Genomic DNA, 18,572 nt, shown 5'->3' on the forward strand with positions numbered 1-18,572 from the left:
TTGCTGTGCTGAAACAAATGGATTTCTTGAAATGTAGCTGTAAACTCAATGCTATTGCTGTTTTTCCTTCCGCGTGTCACATTGAGAATTTACACCACCTCCATCACCAATTTGAACATGTTTGTCAATAAGTAACCGCTTTCACCAAAGCCGAATTAACACGCGTGGTCAGAGTCATGCACACGCTTCACTGTGAATTCAGAACATAGGGCATCCACAGTCGTGTTTCACATGGTGACTGCACACGGAGGGACTACTGGGCCTCCGGGCACAGACGTGTGCAGAGAAACAAGATGGCCATGTTTGTAGTTGTTACGCTGCTCTTACAGTGACCTTGTGCAGGTTAAAGAAAGCCTGTTGATGCAGGTGAAGCAGAGCTACTCAGCACTGTCAAACTGCCTTGTTAATTCTACTGCATTTTAAATGTGAATGACACGACATCCGCTTTTTTTCCCCCACCTGAGCCCTGCCTGCTTCAAACCGCTGAGAAGAGTGCAGATAAAACACAAAATACAGAAAATCTATCTGGTAAAATAACCAAAATGTTGTGTTAATAGGGCTGTTATCTCTCAGAAGAAGGAGCTGACTGAGATATTAGGTTTTCAGGGCCTTTAATAAAATGTTGGGCTGCCCAGCTGTAATATGAAGGCAAAAAATAAACAAATATTGGCTTGGGTATGGAAGATTAGAATATTAAAAGTCAATTTTCCAAAAACAAACGTCAATATTCACTTCATACAAATCAATTCCAGTTGCTGCAACATCCTGTTTGTAGAATTGCTCGAGTGAAGCATGCAAATGTCAGTGGAAGTCCTCTGAAATGTCGTTTCGTTATTGGCTTGAAACATATTCTAGTAGATTTTCATCTCTACGTGTTTTTGTGTTTGTCTTTTAGGTTAAATTCAGTTTCGCTCACAGTTAAACTGTCTCGCTGCTCTGCAGTGACGTGCTTCCCTCCATGAAGCAGACTTTAGATGCTCTTATGTGCATGTTTGTCAATATTTAGTGGCAGTTCGCGAAAAGGATGACCATAATGCAGGCCATTTACCATCCACATGTGTTACTGTTCTTCCTCCTCAGCACCACGGGCGGTTAAAGCGGACTCCGCGGCAGCCTCTGAACATCCTTTCTCTGTCGGCAAAGAGCATCACGCCGTCGGTTTCCCCTTTATTGGAGCCCCGCCTCGAAATCAGTCGATCAAATCCAGCATCGCACTCGCCAGCGTCTGGCCAATCAGCGCGCAGAGGGGATGGTCTCTACGGTGGTCCGGGCGGACAGTAGCCAATGAGAGCTCGAGTAGCTCGAACAAAGGGCTCGCGTCAACGATCGTTGGTCGCTTAATGGAACATTATTCATGTCCACGCTGAGATTATTTAAAGAGACGCGATGAGGCGAGATCGCGGAGCCCATAGAAAAGGTAACGGACCTCCTCTAGCTTTACTTTTTTTTTTTTTCTGAGTGCGGTGAATGGTGCACGATGGGACAATTATAGTTCATCATAGTTTTACATTTAAAGTGTCATTTTCAATAATCCCCCCCCCCCCCTTCCAAATGTGCATCAAAACACTCCCGGGTAATCTCACTAAAAGTTGCTTGGTGCAATACTACCATGCCTAATCTTGAGCGCGCTGCTGCTGATTCATTCATTATCCTCTTGCGTGCTCATACCTGCCGGTAATTTACAACACGCTCACGCCTTTAAATGATCAGCGCAACAAAGGCGCCTTAAAGTTACTTAAAGTGGAGCTGGAGGGCACAAAAAATGGCAATAAACGTGGAAGATAATTCCGCTTTTTTTTTTTTTCTTTTTTTTTTTTTTAGCCGTTTCATCATGTGTGTGTGTTTTAGGAGATAAGCATCAATATCTGTTTTACACACACCCACCGCCCATGCAGCCTCCCAGAGCGACGCGTTTTCGCCTGAGCGGCTTCATTAATACGTAGAGAGGAAGGGGAGGAGGTGGACGGCTCTTCTTCTACGATGCGCTGAGCGCTGCTGTTTCATTTCACCACCGCCTCCGAGCAGCTCACTCCTCCCTCTTTTTTCCCCCCTTTAGGGTTTAGGTGTTATCTTAACATTTCGATGAAAAGTGGCAACATTTTCGATTATTCTTTTGTAGCCGCAGCCTCGCCGAGAAGACCACTCCGCCGGGCGGTGAAGAGAGAAGTTTAAAACCCGCCCAGCTGCTGCTCAGGAGAGACGCCGGATCCGAGGTCTCACGATCCTACACACCGCTATCTTTAGTTTCATTTTGTACATTTTTTAAAATATAAATTTTTTGGAGGGAAGTTATCATCGACTTCAGTGAAGTTTTATTTTTAACAATCTTCCCTGAGAGAACCGCTCATCCACCCGGCATCATGACTCGGAGATCCTGTGCCATTTACGCCACCGGGATCGTGTGCGCTCACCTCCTGATAGTGGGGATCGCCCTGGTCGTGGCTCAAGTCTTCCAAACAATGATCCACAGCCGGTTAAAAAAGGTGAGTTGTAGTCTCTCTCTTATTTTTTTTTTATTTTTTTTTAAAAAGGCAACGGTTTTCGATGCTTTCCTCTCCTTTCACACTTCTCCCATCTGTCACACTTCAGGGGTTTAAATGTGGAAGCATGTCATTCTGCAGTGGTCAATCATGCGCATTCAGCATCTCACAGTATAGACTACATGCAGGGTCACACGATCTCTCCGGTGTATACATTGTCTTCATGTTTTTTTTACTGTTTACATGAAAACTAATTCGTGTTTTTTGCTGCATTCTGCAGCTCCAGCTCAGCACCATGAACCCGAACCCTTTCCCCCCCCCCCCCCCCCCCCCCTTTCATGAATCCGCATGATCCGAGTCTGTGCAGCGTGCAAGTCCCATTACCGTATTGTGCAGCTTCGGGGGTTTCGTTCAAGAATGCATTAAGGCATGATGATTAATCAGCATCGAACGTTACACGCAGACCTTTAAAATAAATAGAAAGAAGCTTTGCTTCAGGTAGAAATCCCCTGGAACTCCCACACGGGAATGATGGTTGTTTGACTCAGAGGTGAGTTTATCATGACCTTACCCCCATTTTTCGGTATATATATTTATATTTTAAATCTCCTCTCACATTCTTACCCGGATCTTCACCGTTTATATGATCTGACGAGACATCACGGGATTCCATTCTCTTTTTAATGAATGAATGAATGAATGAACGAATGGAAGGGAGTCTGGAGAAATGAGAAATAAATGCCCGATATGCTCTTTCTGCTGGCTGACACTGTCGCGTTTTTTAGTGAACCTGCCCAGTGCTGTGCGCATGACCTGGTGACACGGTTCTGTTGATACAGGCGTGATGTACTGACTTCATGGTGGTCGACTACTTGGAGCAGGGTTACCGTCGGTAGTAGTAGTAGTAGTAGTGGTAGTAGTAGAAATGTCAGCCACGGTGGGTAGGGGGGGTGGTGTGTGCCGGTCTGAAGGAATGGGGGAAGGGAGTCTTGGTCGGTCCCTGACTGATCTGTAAAAGTTTGCCGTGGTGTGGCGAGAGGAGGATGAGAGGCGGCATCCAGCCTTCTGTCCAGCTTGTATACACCAGACAAACCTGCATTCATTTGACCGACATGTCTTGAATTTCCTAACAGAGATGATGAAATTATTGAGAATTAAGTGTGTTGCTTTCAAATCTGTATGTACAGAAATCCCCCTAAAACCCCGCTGATTTTTAAAAAACAATGTAGTTCCATTCCTGGTCTATTTGTGATCCTTCACAAACGAGTTCAGCTCATTCCCAGTCTTGAGACAAGTTGTGTTGGTCAGTGAACCAACACACAGGATTCATTAACGTCCACATTGATGTGTTGGAGTAAAGTCGTTACACGGCCGTGTTTTCTAATTTGTTTTTACTTGAGCTGGCTTAGAAGAAGTGCGGTGTGACTGGTGGACTTGCGCAGTGGCATGTCTACATATCTGGGGACTGGTGCCTTAATTCAGGGGTGGTGGGGTGGGGTTGTTGGCAGCTGACACTTTATCCGACCCCTGCAGACCCGCTGCTGCTCTCTTCCCTTTTTAGAATACCTCGCATTCCTCTCACTGCCATGGAGCGCTGTGCTGGATGCCCGGTGTTACTCTATAATCTGTCCGTTGAAATGCCTTCGCTTCATCCTGCGGTCGCTCTCCCCCCGCTTAAGAAGAGTAAAGCTCGACTCACTATTTGTCCAAATCCGGGACTCTCAAACGGCACCACCTGACACGGTTTCCCCCTCCTGTAGTTAAATTTAGGTCGGGGGGGGGGCGGCTCATTTGTGTCTCATTCTGAATCACGGCAGCGACCCAGGGGACCCAAATTAAAGGAAGTTAGTCAAAGTTGATCAACGGGGGACATAATTGTGATGCGGCTGGCGATTACATGAAATGACAGCGTTGCTAATCCTCTTTAGCCACACAGTCGTTCCCATTGAATTAGTCGGGCCGGGTCATACTGAACTGACTCCAAAAATCTACCTAATCTGACGTCTGAATGTGGCTCTCTGTAATAATGATGTCGCAGGGTTGTTTGGTACAAGCTGCCTCCAGGACACAGACTCTGTGTGTGTGTGTGTGTGTGTGTGTGCGCGCGTGTGCGTGTGCGCGTGTGTGTGAGGAATTTGACGGACTCCGTGGCCTCGGGGGAATGATTTCTGCCTGAGAGCCACCTTGTTGTCCCTTGTTGTTGCTCCAGCGTCTCGGCCTATCCCGAGTTGTTCTGCTCAGACAGGGAAACTATACAAGAGAAACACCCACTCATGCCACTCCCCTCAGCGGGAGTGGAGACTTTTCAAGGTAGTATGACTGATTAAAGAGTTCAACAACAAGGTAAAGCGCAGGAGGTTACTTATGGGAAGGATTTCACGTTTTGAATATTATGTTTTTCCTTTTACCTTTTTTTTTTTTTTTTTTTTTTTCTTTCTTTCTGTATTCCCTGTCCAGAGCCGGATCTTGTCACACCACACGTAGGCTGTAGTGCCTGGAGTTGTTTGACTGAGAACCGGTTCACTTTGTTTAGTTTAAGTCCCTCATCCAGCCTTTCCACTGGCGAATGAATAACGCCGTCACTGCACTGACAAACACCTCCACTTTGCCCCTCACTTGTTGTTCTGTTTGTAATAGATCAAGGTTGTTTTTTTTTTTCCTGAGAGATAAATGATGTCCACATAACTAATGAAGGCCTTCTGAAAGACCTTTGTTCAAGGTGGGCAAACACAGGGCTTCATGCAGGCTGCAGTCACACGTAATGCTGCAGGGGGGGAAAAGCCAGACCACTTTCAAAGGTGACAGTTTGCACTTTGTTTCTGAAAGGGAACACATTATGTAAATGTTGCTGCTTCGGCAGATTGTTTTAGGTTGTTTCATACAAGTCCTGTAGGCTCCCCGTGATGGTCATGTGCTTCTGTTACCATTACCTGGTTTCACTTCAGCTCTTAATTAAGACGCAGACTAAATGATCCTGCAGACTCAGGAGAATCTATTCTGCTTAAATACCTCAAGTTCACAGCATTGACCTCAACCTAACTGGAGAGTCAGTGCTTTAACACAACTGTGATGATTTATTGGGTTGAATCTGGGATTGTGCAATCTGTAATTCTTGGTTGTTAGGAATAAAAAATTTAAAAAAAAAAGAGAAAACTACGAGCTCATAAAAGTGCAGGGCACACCCTTCTACGGCTGCAGCTAACAGTGAATTCATTCACACAGCGAATCCTCTTCAAAATGAGGATTTGCTGATTTTCTGTTTCATAGCATTGTAAATTGAATACCTTTTTTAGAGATTTGGCCTGTTAGTTTTACAAACGCTTTTCAGTGTTTTTGGACATTTTACATACTAAACCATGAAGAGTAAAAAAATCGGCAGATGAAATAATCTTAGATGCAGCACCAAACCACTCAGATGTGTTTTAAAATATCTCCAAATGGTGTCAGGGTAAAGGGTATAGTTCGGCCACATTCCCCCCCCCCCCCCCCCCTCAAACTATCAAAGTATATATTCTGGTTGAACCCCTCTGAGATCTAACTTGAGTAGTTTTGTAAAGTAGCAAAGGGGAAATGATGCAACAAATCCCCTGCAAACAATTCTATAGAGCAAAAACATGTTTGAAGTTCGGAAGTTGAAACCCAAACAGGAAGTGCCGGCCGCACCTTAAACTATATTTTCTCAACGGCAGCTGTTTGCAGAAGACAATGTATAGCCTCTCTCAAGAAAGAGGGAGAGAGAGAGAGAGAGAGAGAGAGAGAGAGAGAGAGAGCCTCGCTGGTCTCCGGACAGAGAAGGTTTTCAGGAACTCACCGTGAAAAAGACACGAGAGGAAGTGGGTCACTTATCCTTTCCCATGTTTAAAAATACACCTCAAGAAAAGAATAGAAATAGCTTGCTCATTCCCCCTCTGGAACAAACACCTTCAGTCAACATGCTGGAAGCTGTCGCTGCGCTGAAAGCGGGCTGTTTTATTAGACAGCCGAGTGATGCAGTTAACGGTTTCTGTTGCTGTTCAGACCGGTTGACTGAAACGTTTCCTCCGCATCATCGCAGCCCAAACATCTGTGAGACCTCTCGGAGTGAAACCATCACCTCCTTTCTGCGGTTGCTTCGGCCTCACCTGACATCCAGCATGCTAGTTTGACGGCGAACGCTGCAGAGAAGCCATGTTTTTTGTTGTTGTCGCAACATGTCGCTGTTATTGTGTGGGATGACTATTAGCAGTAGCCCCACAGTTAGATTCTTGCCTGGGCTTGCTGAGGTCAGAATCTGGGTGCAGTATTAGCTCAAATTTTCTGCCTATCCAGACTCTTTTTGTTGTTGTTGTTGCAGCTATCAAGGACTTTTCTCTGCCTCCCTCTGGGTTTTGGTGGGGGTTTTTTTTTTAACCCGGCATCAGCTCCTTGCAGAAAAGTGCCATGTGTGCTCTCAGATGTCTCCCATTCAGAACAGCGAAGAGCTTTGGAAGTGCGCTACAAACATTGTTCAACCAAAGTGTACAGTTTGAGTACCAATGCTCGCCTCGCTCATTATCCCGACACTTTCTTCGCTGTTTCTCAATCTGAATGTGTTTTTTCTTCGTCGATAGGAAATCACTTTGACAGAGAAGAGCCAAATGTTCGAAGCATGGAAGAATCCACCTCCACCTGTCTATATGGAGTATTACTTCTTCAATGTGACCAATCTAGAGGTGTTCTTGGCCGGCGGGAAGGCAGCTGTTAAACAGATCGGACCGTATACTTACAGGTAGGTTTGATACGAACATCTGCCGCTGTGACTCTGTGTAATATACAGTGATGGAAACTCACTCCCCACCCCCATGTTCCCAAAAGTCCCGTTTAATGAAAGATGTCTTGCATCTGGCTCATCTGCAAAACAAAAGACATCTGGACTAACTGACTTTTCCACACCAGGGAATACAGGCCGCGGGAGAACGTGACTTTCCTGGAGAACGGCACCAAGCTTTACGCCCTGAACCCTAAAACCTTTGTGTTTGTGCCGGAGAAGTCGGCCGGTAACCCCGAGGTCGACATCGTCAGGACTGTGAACATCCCCTTCGTGGTAAGTCTGGACAGGATAATGTGTGTTATTATGACACGCAGCAGCCAGTAATCATCTCCCTTTTAGATTTGTGTTTAAGTCATTTGATTGGTATGTCTGTTTTTGTTTTCACACGTTGTTCCGTAACACACTCCCAAGCCATTGTCCTCTTAGTTTTATTGTGACATTTTGACGCGTTGAACATACAAACTTAAGTCGTATCGGGCGAAGACGAACGAGCGCAATGAACTCGAATGCAGCATTGGCCGTGAGATTTTCCACAAGAACGACATGAAGTACTGCAAACAAACCGAGCCAGTCTTTCCGTTCCCTGACTTGTTTTTTTCGTCCTCAGGCGATCATGAACGAGCTGAACTCGTACTCCTTCTTCCTGCGAACTTTGGTTTCCATGTACATAAAGAGCCTGGGCGTCGAGGTGTTCATGTCCCGCACTGTCCACGAGGTTCTGTGGGGCTTCAAAGACCCTCTTCTCACAAAGGTCCACTCTATGAAGCCCGAAGTGGACGAATATTTTGGGCTGATGTGGAAGGTACGTTTCACTCGCTCTCCTGAATGTATTTTTAGAGGCACGCTTGATGTTATTTTAGTTCAAAACTCCTAAGGAAGCGTGTTGCATGCTGGTTGTTACTGGTTACTAGAACAACAGATGAGTCTGTGGCAACGTCGCGGAAGAGAAGTGAGATTGGCCGCATGCTGATGGAAGATGCTTGTACTTCCTGTTAGTCTGCAGATTGACGTACTCGGTGACAGCAGCAGCCTTGTGATCCTGAGCGCAGCATTTTTACAGAGCTATAGGTCGATTTATGGATCAGCGGAAAATTAACTTTTATGATTTTTTTTTGATTTTTTTTTTTCCAGGCAGAGATTCACAGCTTCTCAAATGTGAGAGTTAGACGTTTTTATTTTTCATTTATGCTATACAACTGAATATCTCTGGGGTTTGGACTGTTATTCAGACAAAACAAGCAATTTAAAGACATCAAACAGTAGAAAGTAGAAGTAGGAAATTGGACATTTTTTCAGTATGTGATTAATCGATTATTGTAGACAATAATTGGCAGATTAATCAACTAAAATATTACGCTACGGGTAGCGAACACAAGCAATATTTCTTTCTCAATTCCCAACGTTTCCGACTCTCCGCTGTATCCTGAGCTCTTGTCCGTCACAGCAGCTTTCTCTGAACCTCGTCTTGTTTTCTGCAGAAAAATGGCACCCATGAAGGAGAGTTTGTGTTCCACACCGGCGAGGAGAACTACTTGGATTATGGCAAGATCGACACTTGGAACGGCATGAGGTAAATACTCATGTCAGGCAGATTTATTTGTCCCCCCTGTTTCCTGCTTTCCTCAATGGTAGGAAACACTCCCTCTTGTTAGCGCATGGCTTCCACTTCCTCCCACTCATGATATTCACATACAGTAGTTAAACAACCTGAAAGTCTAAAGGAGAAAAGTGACTTTGTACTTTGAATGTGGTCAGCATCTGTAGGTAGATTACAGTAGTAAAAGTGTTTCGATCCTATAAAACCGTGTTACTGTAATACTGCAAGTAAACGTCTCACATGAGTAAAAATACAGAGGTATTGGCAGTAAAAATGTGCCATAAGAATCAGAAGTAAAAGTACTGATTCTGCAGAAAAGTGAGTGATAATATTCTAAAGAATCAAAAGAAGAATCCGAGATGTCTTGAGACGATTACTTTGGTGTGAAAGAAGAAAAAAAACAAACGCTCTGCTCCACAAAATCTTTGTGTTTTCAAGCAGAAAGGTAAATTTCCTCTGAATTGTGGGTTGATTTAGAAGTATAAAATGCACGTTGTTCCTCTAAAGTAGAGTACTTGGGGTGTAGCTGCAAGTAAATGCATTTCCTGATGTCACCCGTTTTCTTCTCGATCAATAGGGAGATGTCCTGGTGGTCTTCAAATCAGAGCAACATGATCAACGGTACGGACGGCGCCGTCTTCCACCCTCTGATAAACAGGAACGAGCTGCTCTACATCTTCGCTGCGGATCTCTGCAGGTATGCGCATGCCGCTTACGGGGAGTTATAGATTTGTTTACAGTCAAAGCATCCCGGGCCGGGGCGCGGACCAGAACTCCCAGGAAATTGCAGCAACTGAGTCATACACAATATGCTTACTAACCCACTGATAAGGACCTGAGTTGTGGTTATTACGACCTCTGATAAGGCTGTCAATGAACTCAAAACACACGTGGGAAAGTCAAGAGTATGTCGACGTACTTGAGAGGCTTTAAGGAACGATTGTACAGGAAGAGGTCCCTCTTGTACGTGACAGATTTACTTTTCCTTTTTCCTGATGGCTCTTAATTTAGACTTCTGGACAATACCGAGTACGTAGCTCTTACTTTATCATCACCTAAAGTAGTCACTGAGCTGTTTTTTTTTTTTTTTTCTTTTCCTTCTTAGGTCTATCCATCTAGCCTATGTGGAAGATGTGGAGGTGAAAGGCATCCAGGCGTACCGCTTCGCCCCCCCTAATGACGTACTCATGAACCCCAAAGAAAACCCCACTAACGCGGGCTTCTGTGTGCCGGCTGGAGACTGTCTCGGCACCGGGGTGCTTAAAGTCAGCGTTTGTCGAGAAGGTAAGGGACTGCCCTGGTTCTCCCCCTCAGCAGCCAGCGAGTCTGGCCCAGTTACCCAGTCCCCCCCCCCCCCCCCCCCCTTCCCTCCACCCCTCCTTTTTCTACCCCCCCCCCCCCCCCCCAAAAAAAAATATCCTTTCAGTCCGCAGCCCCGTCCCCTGCCTGGTATCTGACATTCCCACTGTTTGAACCAGATTTTCACTCAGTGCACGGTTCAATGATTAACTGTGCTGACTGTGTGTGTGTGTGTGGAGGCCATTGAAGTATTTTATGGTGGTCATTGAGTGGAGTGCGATTACTCCGATAAGGCTTGACACACAGGGACGGACGGAGTATTATCTCTTCAGATATGCTACTGTAGCCTCACGCTGTTTGTATAATTAACAGCCAGTTTATTTTTGGGTAATTTTGTTCCAACACATACAGTCCTAGTGGGAGGAAACGCTTAAGTATATGTATGGATGCATGTGCTAAAAGCTGATAGGCTGCCTGCATCGGCTTCTCTGATTCATACGAGGCAAAGGCGTCTGATTGGGAGGATTTTTTTTGTGATGCTTCTGTGAGAGCCAATCGCAACCAAGCCCTGTTGTCATGTCATGTGCAAAGTGATGTCATTCTGAAACTGCCCGTGTGGTAAAAGAATCGGATCGTCTCTGTGTCTTTTCTATGTGATCTGTCATCCGCTCGTACATATATGGAACAGTTTTTAAATCCCTGCTTTTATTTTTGTGCAAAACCATCCGCGGTATCGGTTTAGTAGAAAATGAGAAAGATAACGTTGCTTTTTGGTAACAGAATTGTGTTGGTTTTCAGCAGCAGCAGTATTCTTGAGGCTGAATCCAGTATAGTTTCAACGTGTTTAAATTTGTCTTCTTTTCGGCCGCAAAATAACTAAATGAATTTTTCAGCATATCTCCCCCTGAATTTATATTTTTTGCAATGTGGAGAAAGCGTTGAAACAGGGTTAGGTCAGGCATTTAGACCTTTTTGTATTTGGGAATGTAACTTTAAAGAACGAACAGTTAAGTGAATAAATAAAATGTAACAAATCCAAAAAGGCAAAAACAGTGTGTTTAGTGCTGCAAACTCCTGTTTTTACTGTCGGCTCATCATTATTTAGGGTAACACACATGCTCTTGACTATCTGCTGCACCTTTACAAAATATAATCTTTTATCTTATCTAGCCCTTGTTGTTTTAGAGTCATCTCAGGATTCGAACACTCATTAACTGGTGTCTGTCTCACTCGTTTCCTTTTCAAGGTGCTCCCATCGTGGTGTCTTTCCCCCACTTTTATCAAGCGGACCCGAAGTACATCAACGCCGTCGAAGGGCTCAGCCCCAACAAGGAGGAGCACGAGACCTACCTGGACCTGCAACCGGTACGGCTAATGCTTCATTCCCCAACAGGTTGGAGCCGTGCGGAGGAATCTGTGTTTAACCTTGCGCATTTGGTTAATGACCACCTTTTTATGTAAATTTACAAAAGTTGTTTTGAATCCTAGCGATAGCTCTGCATGTATATCCGGTTTAGTTCATAAACGGATAACATGAATCAGTTGACGATCAGAAAGCCAAATGATGTGTAATACAGGTATCTGCTTGACATTTGATTCGTACATCGAAAACGGAACAGTTATAACGGTAAAAACAACAAAATAAACAGAGGAGGAGCAGTTTTCTGTCAATATGTGAGGATTCCAGGAAAGAACCGGTTCCTGGTCTGTTTCTGAGACGTCTTTCTGTCGCTTTGTTTCAGACCACAGGGGTTCCCATTCGTGCCTGCAAGAGAGCTCAGCTCAATATCATCCTGAAAAGAGTCCAAGGCTTCCCGTAAGTTCAACTTTGTCAAACTCTGACCCATTTAGCTGTTGCCACACTTCTGTCCTCATTTCAGCCACATGTTGAGCCAGATGTTCTCCCTGACCTCCCTGCCTCTCTCTATCTCTCTCTCTCTGCTCTTACAGCGAAACCAAGTTCATCAACGAGACCATTTTCCCCATCATGTTCGTCAATGAGGTGAGGATTTCATTCAGTACAATCTGTGAACGAACCCTGTTCTCATAAACCTGTAAGTGGATCACAAATCAATAATCATCTCTCTGGAATCCAGACGGCGACCGTTGACGATGAGTCTGCGTCCCAGATGAGGACGATGCTCCTACTTGTCACTCTTGTGTCAAACTTCCCTTTGCTCATCGTGGGCATGGGCATCATCTTGCTGCTGGTGCTCGTAGTCTTGTTCTGCCGAAACCGCCAGAAGAAGGTAGGAACTTTGCCCCCCCCATTTGTTGTCGCGTGCTTAACTGTAGTATTAATCCAAACGGTTACCCTGGTGGGTTGCTAGCCACTGACATTAGCTCACATTGTAAATGAGTCTGATAATAGATGGCGGGAAATATGTCGCTATAAATGTGGTAGTTTTTTTTTTTTTTAGTGGGATTTTGCATTTTTAAGAAGTTTCCTCGCTGAGCTGCTGCAGGTTCAACCCCGAGCTTTGTGCATGTTAACTAACACACATGCATGTATCCTGCTAAGCAGAGCCAGCATGGATCAGTTGCTTGTTTTTGTTTTTGTTTTTTTCCCCTTGCTGGGAGTTTTCTAACAGTCGATGCATCTCTTGTATTCGGGATCTCGGTTCCCTGCTGGTCATTGTAGCTATGAGCTAGCTTAGCGCTATTCAGAAGAGCCCTGAGAATAAAGTGCAGCTCGCGCTCTCCTCTCTTATCTCTCGTAGTTTAGGACTGTTGATTTGAACCCTGACCGTCACCGCCCTCAGATTACTGTGGTTAAGGTCATTCACTGTCCAAAGAGTCGCCTGCGATATGGGAATAGTTTTATTAGTTAATATAGTTAACGGTTGATATTTAGGATAATATTCACTTTTGAGTTGGATGAGAAGATTGATACCACTCTCATGCCAGGATGTTAAATATTCGCCAGGAGACGGTTAGCTTAGTGTAGATTAAACTGAAAATGTGTTGATGTTAAACTTATTATACTTATTGAACAAACATAACTGGTTCAGGACTGAGCTGTATAGCTGCTCACAGGTGGATTTTGTTACCTTTTGAGCAGAGCCAGACTCGCTGTTTCCAGTGTATAAAGTAAACCTAGCTAACCGGCTGTAGCTTAACAGTTAGCATGCAGACATGAGTGGTATCGATCTCCTCGTCTAAATCTCGTTCAGAAAGGAATCATTTCCAAAAATGTCAAGACTATTTATTTCTTTAGAACGTTAGCTTAGCATTGAGAGGATGTTGAAAACATGCATAATTGCAATGTGAAGTGTTGTATTAACAATGTTCTAATTTAAATTTTCTGTAACCCCCCCTTTTTTCTTTTTTCTGTTTTTAGAATGAAGTAAAACGTATTGATTTTACTGAAGCTTTTCATTCTTTTACTGTAAGTCTTAATTTTTGCCTTGTTTGCTATTCTCCTTTTTAATTTGTTATACATCATCTCTGATTATCATCATTTTTAATTACCTTTTATGGGACATGATATTCCTTTTTGAGTTCTCGCCTCAGTGTAATTTCTTTATTTTTGAAGTAAATGTTTTGTGGTGGTGGTGGTGTATATTTAGATAAACGTGGTTTACTGTGAACATTTCACTCAAAACATTTATTCACATTTGAATGTCAGCGTTGAGTGTTAAAGAATATTTGGGCGTCTCGCCACTTCGATGGTTTGCACTAACGCCTTCTCTTCCCCTGTTCAGACGGTGAAGGACGACACGGCCTACACTCCGGTCAGCGACAAACCCGACGAGCCGTCAGAAACGCCGGCAAACCAGCCGACGAGGAACGGCTCCTACATTGCCATGTCTCCAGTGGAGGCCCAGAAGTGTTGATCGAGGATCCCCTCCCCAAGTGTGGAGCTCAGGAAGGGGGCTGAGGGAGCAGCACAGGGGTGTTACATTACCATGGATGGGGGTTTGCATACACAGCGGGCTAATTCCTACTTATTTTGAGGGGGTGGGGGGGGGGGGGACACACACAAACCCCAGTAGATGTTTAGTCAACAAAGACATTGCGCCTCTCACTGAGCCCTCCTCTGTCCTCCTCTACTCTACCTGCTGAGCATGGCCCTCACTGCCTGCCGTACTGCAAAACTCCCACACTCTCATTCCTCTTTTCCATCCTGGTCGGCCTTAAGGGACTCTGGGCGGGGTCGGCCAGGACGAGCCTTTTTTTTTTTTTTTTTTTTCCCATAATCCTTCTGAGGGAACACGTAGCGTAGGTGTCGCCGTCGCACACGGACGCACGATCCGCCGAGCAGACTCTGCCGACTGATCCTGCTCACAGAGCGTTTTGAGTATTCACCTCAACGACAGCGGGTGTTGTTACCGACGTATTCCGGCTCCTTTTCCTCTGCATCGGTGGAGAAAATAAAAAAAAAAAGCCTCCTTTAAACTGAATCCTTAGGACTAAACTCTGAGCTCCTTTGCTGGTTTTGCTAATAAAATCAGAACTTGGCATATCCTTTTTGTAACAAAAGAAAAATGCAGAGGAAAAAACACTGAGCCAAACTATTTATAGCATTTATGCCTCTTTTTTTATTTTTTTTTATTCCTAAGGTGAATAATTGCAGCCACACACACACACACACACACACACACACACACACACACACACACACACACACACACAGCACTTCCAGTATCTGTCAGTGAACGTGTGTGTGTGTGCACCTTTATCTAACACTGAGTGTCCTGTTTTGATGGAAAATGGGCAACTATTTGTCTTGATGCAGAAACAGTGTAGTGACACTTGGAATAATTGTGTTTTTTCACACCCCCCCCCCTTTCAATCTCTGCAGAACACTAGCTAAAACAATATTCCGCAGCATCTCCAAGTCATCATTAGTGAAGGTGAAATTACTAGGGGCCACCAGTAGCTTGATAAAGTTGCACCTTTTTTTTTTTTTTTTTTTTTTTTTTTAGGCTTCATTACACATTTAAAAAAAAAAAAAAAAGCACCCACAGAACTTACAAGGCAGACTTGAACCTGCTTTCTGCCTTATAATGGTTCAGCGTGTTCTTTATGTTCATACATTGTTCAAATAAGCTGGAAATCTCTTCTGTCATTATTGTACATATGTAAAAGGGGAAATGTTGAGATACCTCTGACCAAATCCAGCAAGCAGTCCTTCTAGGTGTGCTGAAAGACACTAACTTTGCTCTGGTGTCGACCGCTCCTGCACATCTACACTGTTACTTATTAGAGAAAGCACAATTTGGATTGCTAAAACCAGTCCTCACACAAGACTACCAGGTTGTTTTGGGTTTTTTTTTGTCCTACTTTGATATATATTTACAGCCGATTTGTCAAAAACACTGTCAAAGTGCCGTGAATATTAAAAAAAAAAGTGGAATCGTTGGGCGTTTTGAGGGAGCCCTGTGCACCTCTCGCCGCTGTGCAGTCATTCAGTTTGCCAAGGAGCTGTAGGCATTCAGGCAAAAAAACGCAGCACACAGCACTTGAATCACTGTTTGTCTTAATGTTTCGTGTGTTCTCATTTTTCTGTCCGCCACACTTGTCTCGTCACGTCAAACCCTGTGGTAGTCGCTAATGGGAAGTGAATTTAAGGCCATAATACTGTCAACGTGGAAAATTCCCTGCACTTTGCCTGGAAATTGTGCCCTGTTGTATTTTCATTGTTTGTTTTTGTTGGGTTTTTTTTTTGTCCCGTTCATTTCGATGCAGGTGGTCCATATGTTCAATACATTTCAATGGTTTGTTAGTATTGGTTATGAAGGATGCTGATGTAAATGAACACACATCCATGCCTCTGTTACTTGCTTTACAGCAGATGGAGTGTCTTCTTTTGATATACTTTTGTATTTTGTTATTGCTGCTAAAGAAAATACCATAACCTATGGACTTGTATTTGTACATACGTGTACATATATGCTCATATTCTCTTTCAGGTTGATCCACAGAGGCTTTTTCTTTAAGGCTTCCTGTGTTGCCAACCCCTTTTTGACACCTGAGCACAAGATACAAAGCCCAAAGCTTGCTGCCATTTAATGGAATTAGCAGTTAGCTCTCACTAGCAACACTTTTTGTAAATGTATCTCACTTAACACACTCATTCCTCTTATCGGCAGATCGTGACCATATCGCATGTATCGTTGGAGTTCATGATAGGAGTAGTAAACTCAACGGTTCGCTGGAGGTGCCCACAAAGCGAGCCGCTTCGTCTAAGATCGGTGTCAGAAGTCTGATTCCGGGATTAATAACACTGTGGTGGAGAGGTTGAAAGTATTCCTTTAAGGTTAAATCCATTCACTAAAGGCCTTTTTTTTTTTTTTTTTAAATTCCATCTACAAGCAAGCAACCGCCGCCTTGTGCAAACTCACAGTCCATCGTTATCCACCTTTTTAAAAACTTGAACTGTAGAGACCTTAATCCCGAGAGTCGCGCGTGTGTGCGTGTGTGCGTGTGTGCGTGTGTGCGTGTGTGCGTGTGTGCGTGTGTGTGTGTGTGTGTGTGTGTGTGTGTGTGTGTGCGCGCTGCTCGTGCGGCGTCTGTTCAAACACACACCCTGAGCCATCCACTGTCTGACTTCTACACCGACCTTTGAGTCCAGTCCTTGGAGCCCATTGGCTCGTCCCTGCTTGACCAAAGATAACCTAATAGATCTGCCCCGGCGCCGTGTTTACTCTCCTCTGTGATAACGTTTGAACCGCAGAACCACCGCTCACCTAATTATTAGTATTTCTTTTTCTTTTTTCTTATCTTTAGAATCGTGCCACCTCTTTATGTGAAGTATTTGCAGCACTCTTGTGTGATCATTAACATGTCTATGTGCCTTTTGGCAAGAAAAAAAGAAGAAATTTCACAAGTTGGGTTGATGGGTATTGCTTTTTTTTTTTTTTTTTTTTTTGTATTTACCAGTAAAAGAGCAAACAAAACTAATCAATGCTCTTTGTGAGCAGATCTCAGTATTATGTAAGACGAAGCAATACGGAGTTGTGTAAAATGTGAGGGGCCACACAATATTTATGTATCTTTTTTTTTTTTTTTTTTTTTCTTCTTAAATTTGTGATTTGATAGTTGTGTAGAAGTATTTCCTTTTTTATGTAGCCTGATTTAGTTTTTTTTGTTTTGTGGTTCTAATAAGTATTTCATTATTGCTCATTTCATTTTTTTTCCACACTGAAAATACAAAAAAAAAAGTGTATAAAGATGGACCAGTATGTGACACTTGGAGCTGTCAAGAGACCTGTAAAATGTCTGTAAGAGTGTTCATGAATGGTTTAAGATTTGAGTGTTTGAGAACTCGTGTGTGTAAATTTGTATTTGTGGAGCCGATGCACCATTTCTGTCAAACTGGAGTGATTTTTACTGGAAGGCTGATTATCTTGATGACTGAGTAAAGTTCTGAGTTGATGCTGTGTAAACCTATCTAGATGAATGAAGCCCTCCTTCAGGGATGAGCACTAGTGCCATACCATCCTTTATTATGATTTCCCTTAATTTGCTCTTTGGTGTAACAACCACATCTGCCCATTTCGATGTTCTGAAGTCACTAACGGACGTTTGAGATATACTAATTTGTTTTGCTGCTGAAAATGACAATCCTTGTCATGAGAGGTGCAAAATGAATAATAAGTAATATCCATTCTTAGTTTTGATAATTTACACTGCACAGATGTTTCTACAGTGCTTTTGTAAACATTTATAGTGTATTTGCAAAAAAATAAAGTTGCAGTCAAGTGCAAAGTTCACACAGTCGTCTGTCTTTTGATTAATTGTTGGAGAGAAATATGAATCAAGTTTGTGATACTATAACTGTTAATCCAGAGGAGTCTGATGAATGTAGCTGTAGATTATAAGCAACTAAACTGATTATTGTAGAGTGTAATCTCCACTGAATACATTTTGTTGAATACCATTGAAATATTTACTTTGAAAACCATCTAAATTATGGTTATGAATTTGTCACTTTGAAAGTTAAAGATTACTTCTAGTCACATGGTTAAAAAGAAAGTTTATAAAAGTAAATTTTTACAGCTTCACAAATCCAGATTAAATAAATCAAAGTGCAATATTCAAAAACCTAATCCTACAAATAACGTTAAACAGGAAAAGGAAGTTCAGATGTGCAACTTCATGAAATTGTAAAACTGGACTGGAAAATTGAAAATAAAATTCAACACATAAATTCAGATTTAATAATTCAAAGCTACAAATCCAACGTTTTTTTTTTAAGGAGTATTTAGATATTTGGGGAAAGATTGATACCACCCTCATGTTTGTCCAATCGAAATGAAGCTCTAGCTTTTTAGCTTAAAAGAAGGAAACCATCCTAGAAATACTCCGTCACATAACCCACCATGAAACCACAGTGAGCGTTGGATAAGCCAGGCTAGCTGTTTCCTCCTGTTCCCAGTCGTTATGCTAAGCTAAACCAACC

At 43.3% G+C, this 18,572-nt stretch overlaps 1 protein-coding gene across 3 annotated transcripts; it reads left to right on the top strand.

Moving 5' to 3' along the window:
- The first annotated feature begins 1,216 nt into the window (after positions 1 to 1,216).
- scarb2a (scavenger receptor class B, member 2a) lies at positions 1,217 to 17,883 on the top strand. 3 transcript variants are annotated; one of them, XM_068720748.1, is made up of 14 exons: positions 1,217 to 1,417; positions 2,120 to 2,483; positions 7,070 to 7,227; positions 7,395 to 7,542; positions 7,877 to 8,071; positions 8,748 to 8,839; positions 9,444 to 9,563; positions 9,972 to 10,150; positions 11,412 to 11,530; positions 11,908 to 11,981; positions 12,116 to 12,167; positions 12,262 to 12,414; positions 13,506 to 13,553; positions 13,870 to 17,883. In XM_068720748.1, exons 2-14 carry the CDS (start codon positions 2,361 to 2,363, stop codon positions 13,999 to 14,001), a joined length of 1,593 nt encoding a protein of 530 aa, XP_068576849.1. In that variant the 5' UTR covers positions 1,217 to 1,417; positions 2,120 to 2,360; the 3' UTR covers positions 14,002 to 17,883. The 3 variants fall into 3 exon arrangements, with proteins under 3 accessions (XP_068576849.1, XP_068576848.1, XP_068576850.1); XM_068720747.1 differs by lacking the exon at positions 1,217 to 1,417 and having other exon boundaries at positions 1,721 to 2,483; XM_068720749.1 differs by lacking the exons at positions 1,217 to 1,417; positions 13,506 to 13,553 and having other exon boundaries at positions 1,721 to 2,483.
- Positions 17,884 to 18,572: the final 689 nt, after the last annotated feature.

The sequence above is a fragment of the Cebidichthys violaceus genome, unplaced genomic scaffold (genome assembly GCF_023349555.1).
Source record: "Cebidichthys violaceus isolate CVI_PGR_0920_01 unplaced genomic scaffold, fCebVio1.0.p SCAF_26, whole genome shotgun sequence".
In the NCBI taxonomy this organism is placed as follows: Eukaryota; Metazoa; Chordata; class Actinopteri; order Perciformes; family Stichaeidae; genus Cebidichthys; species Cebidichthys violaceus.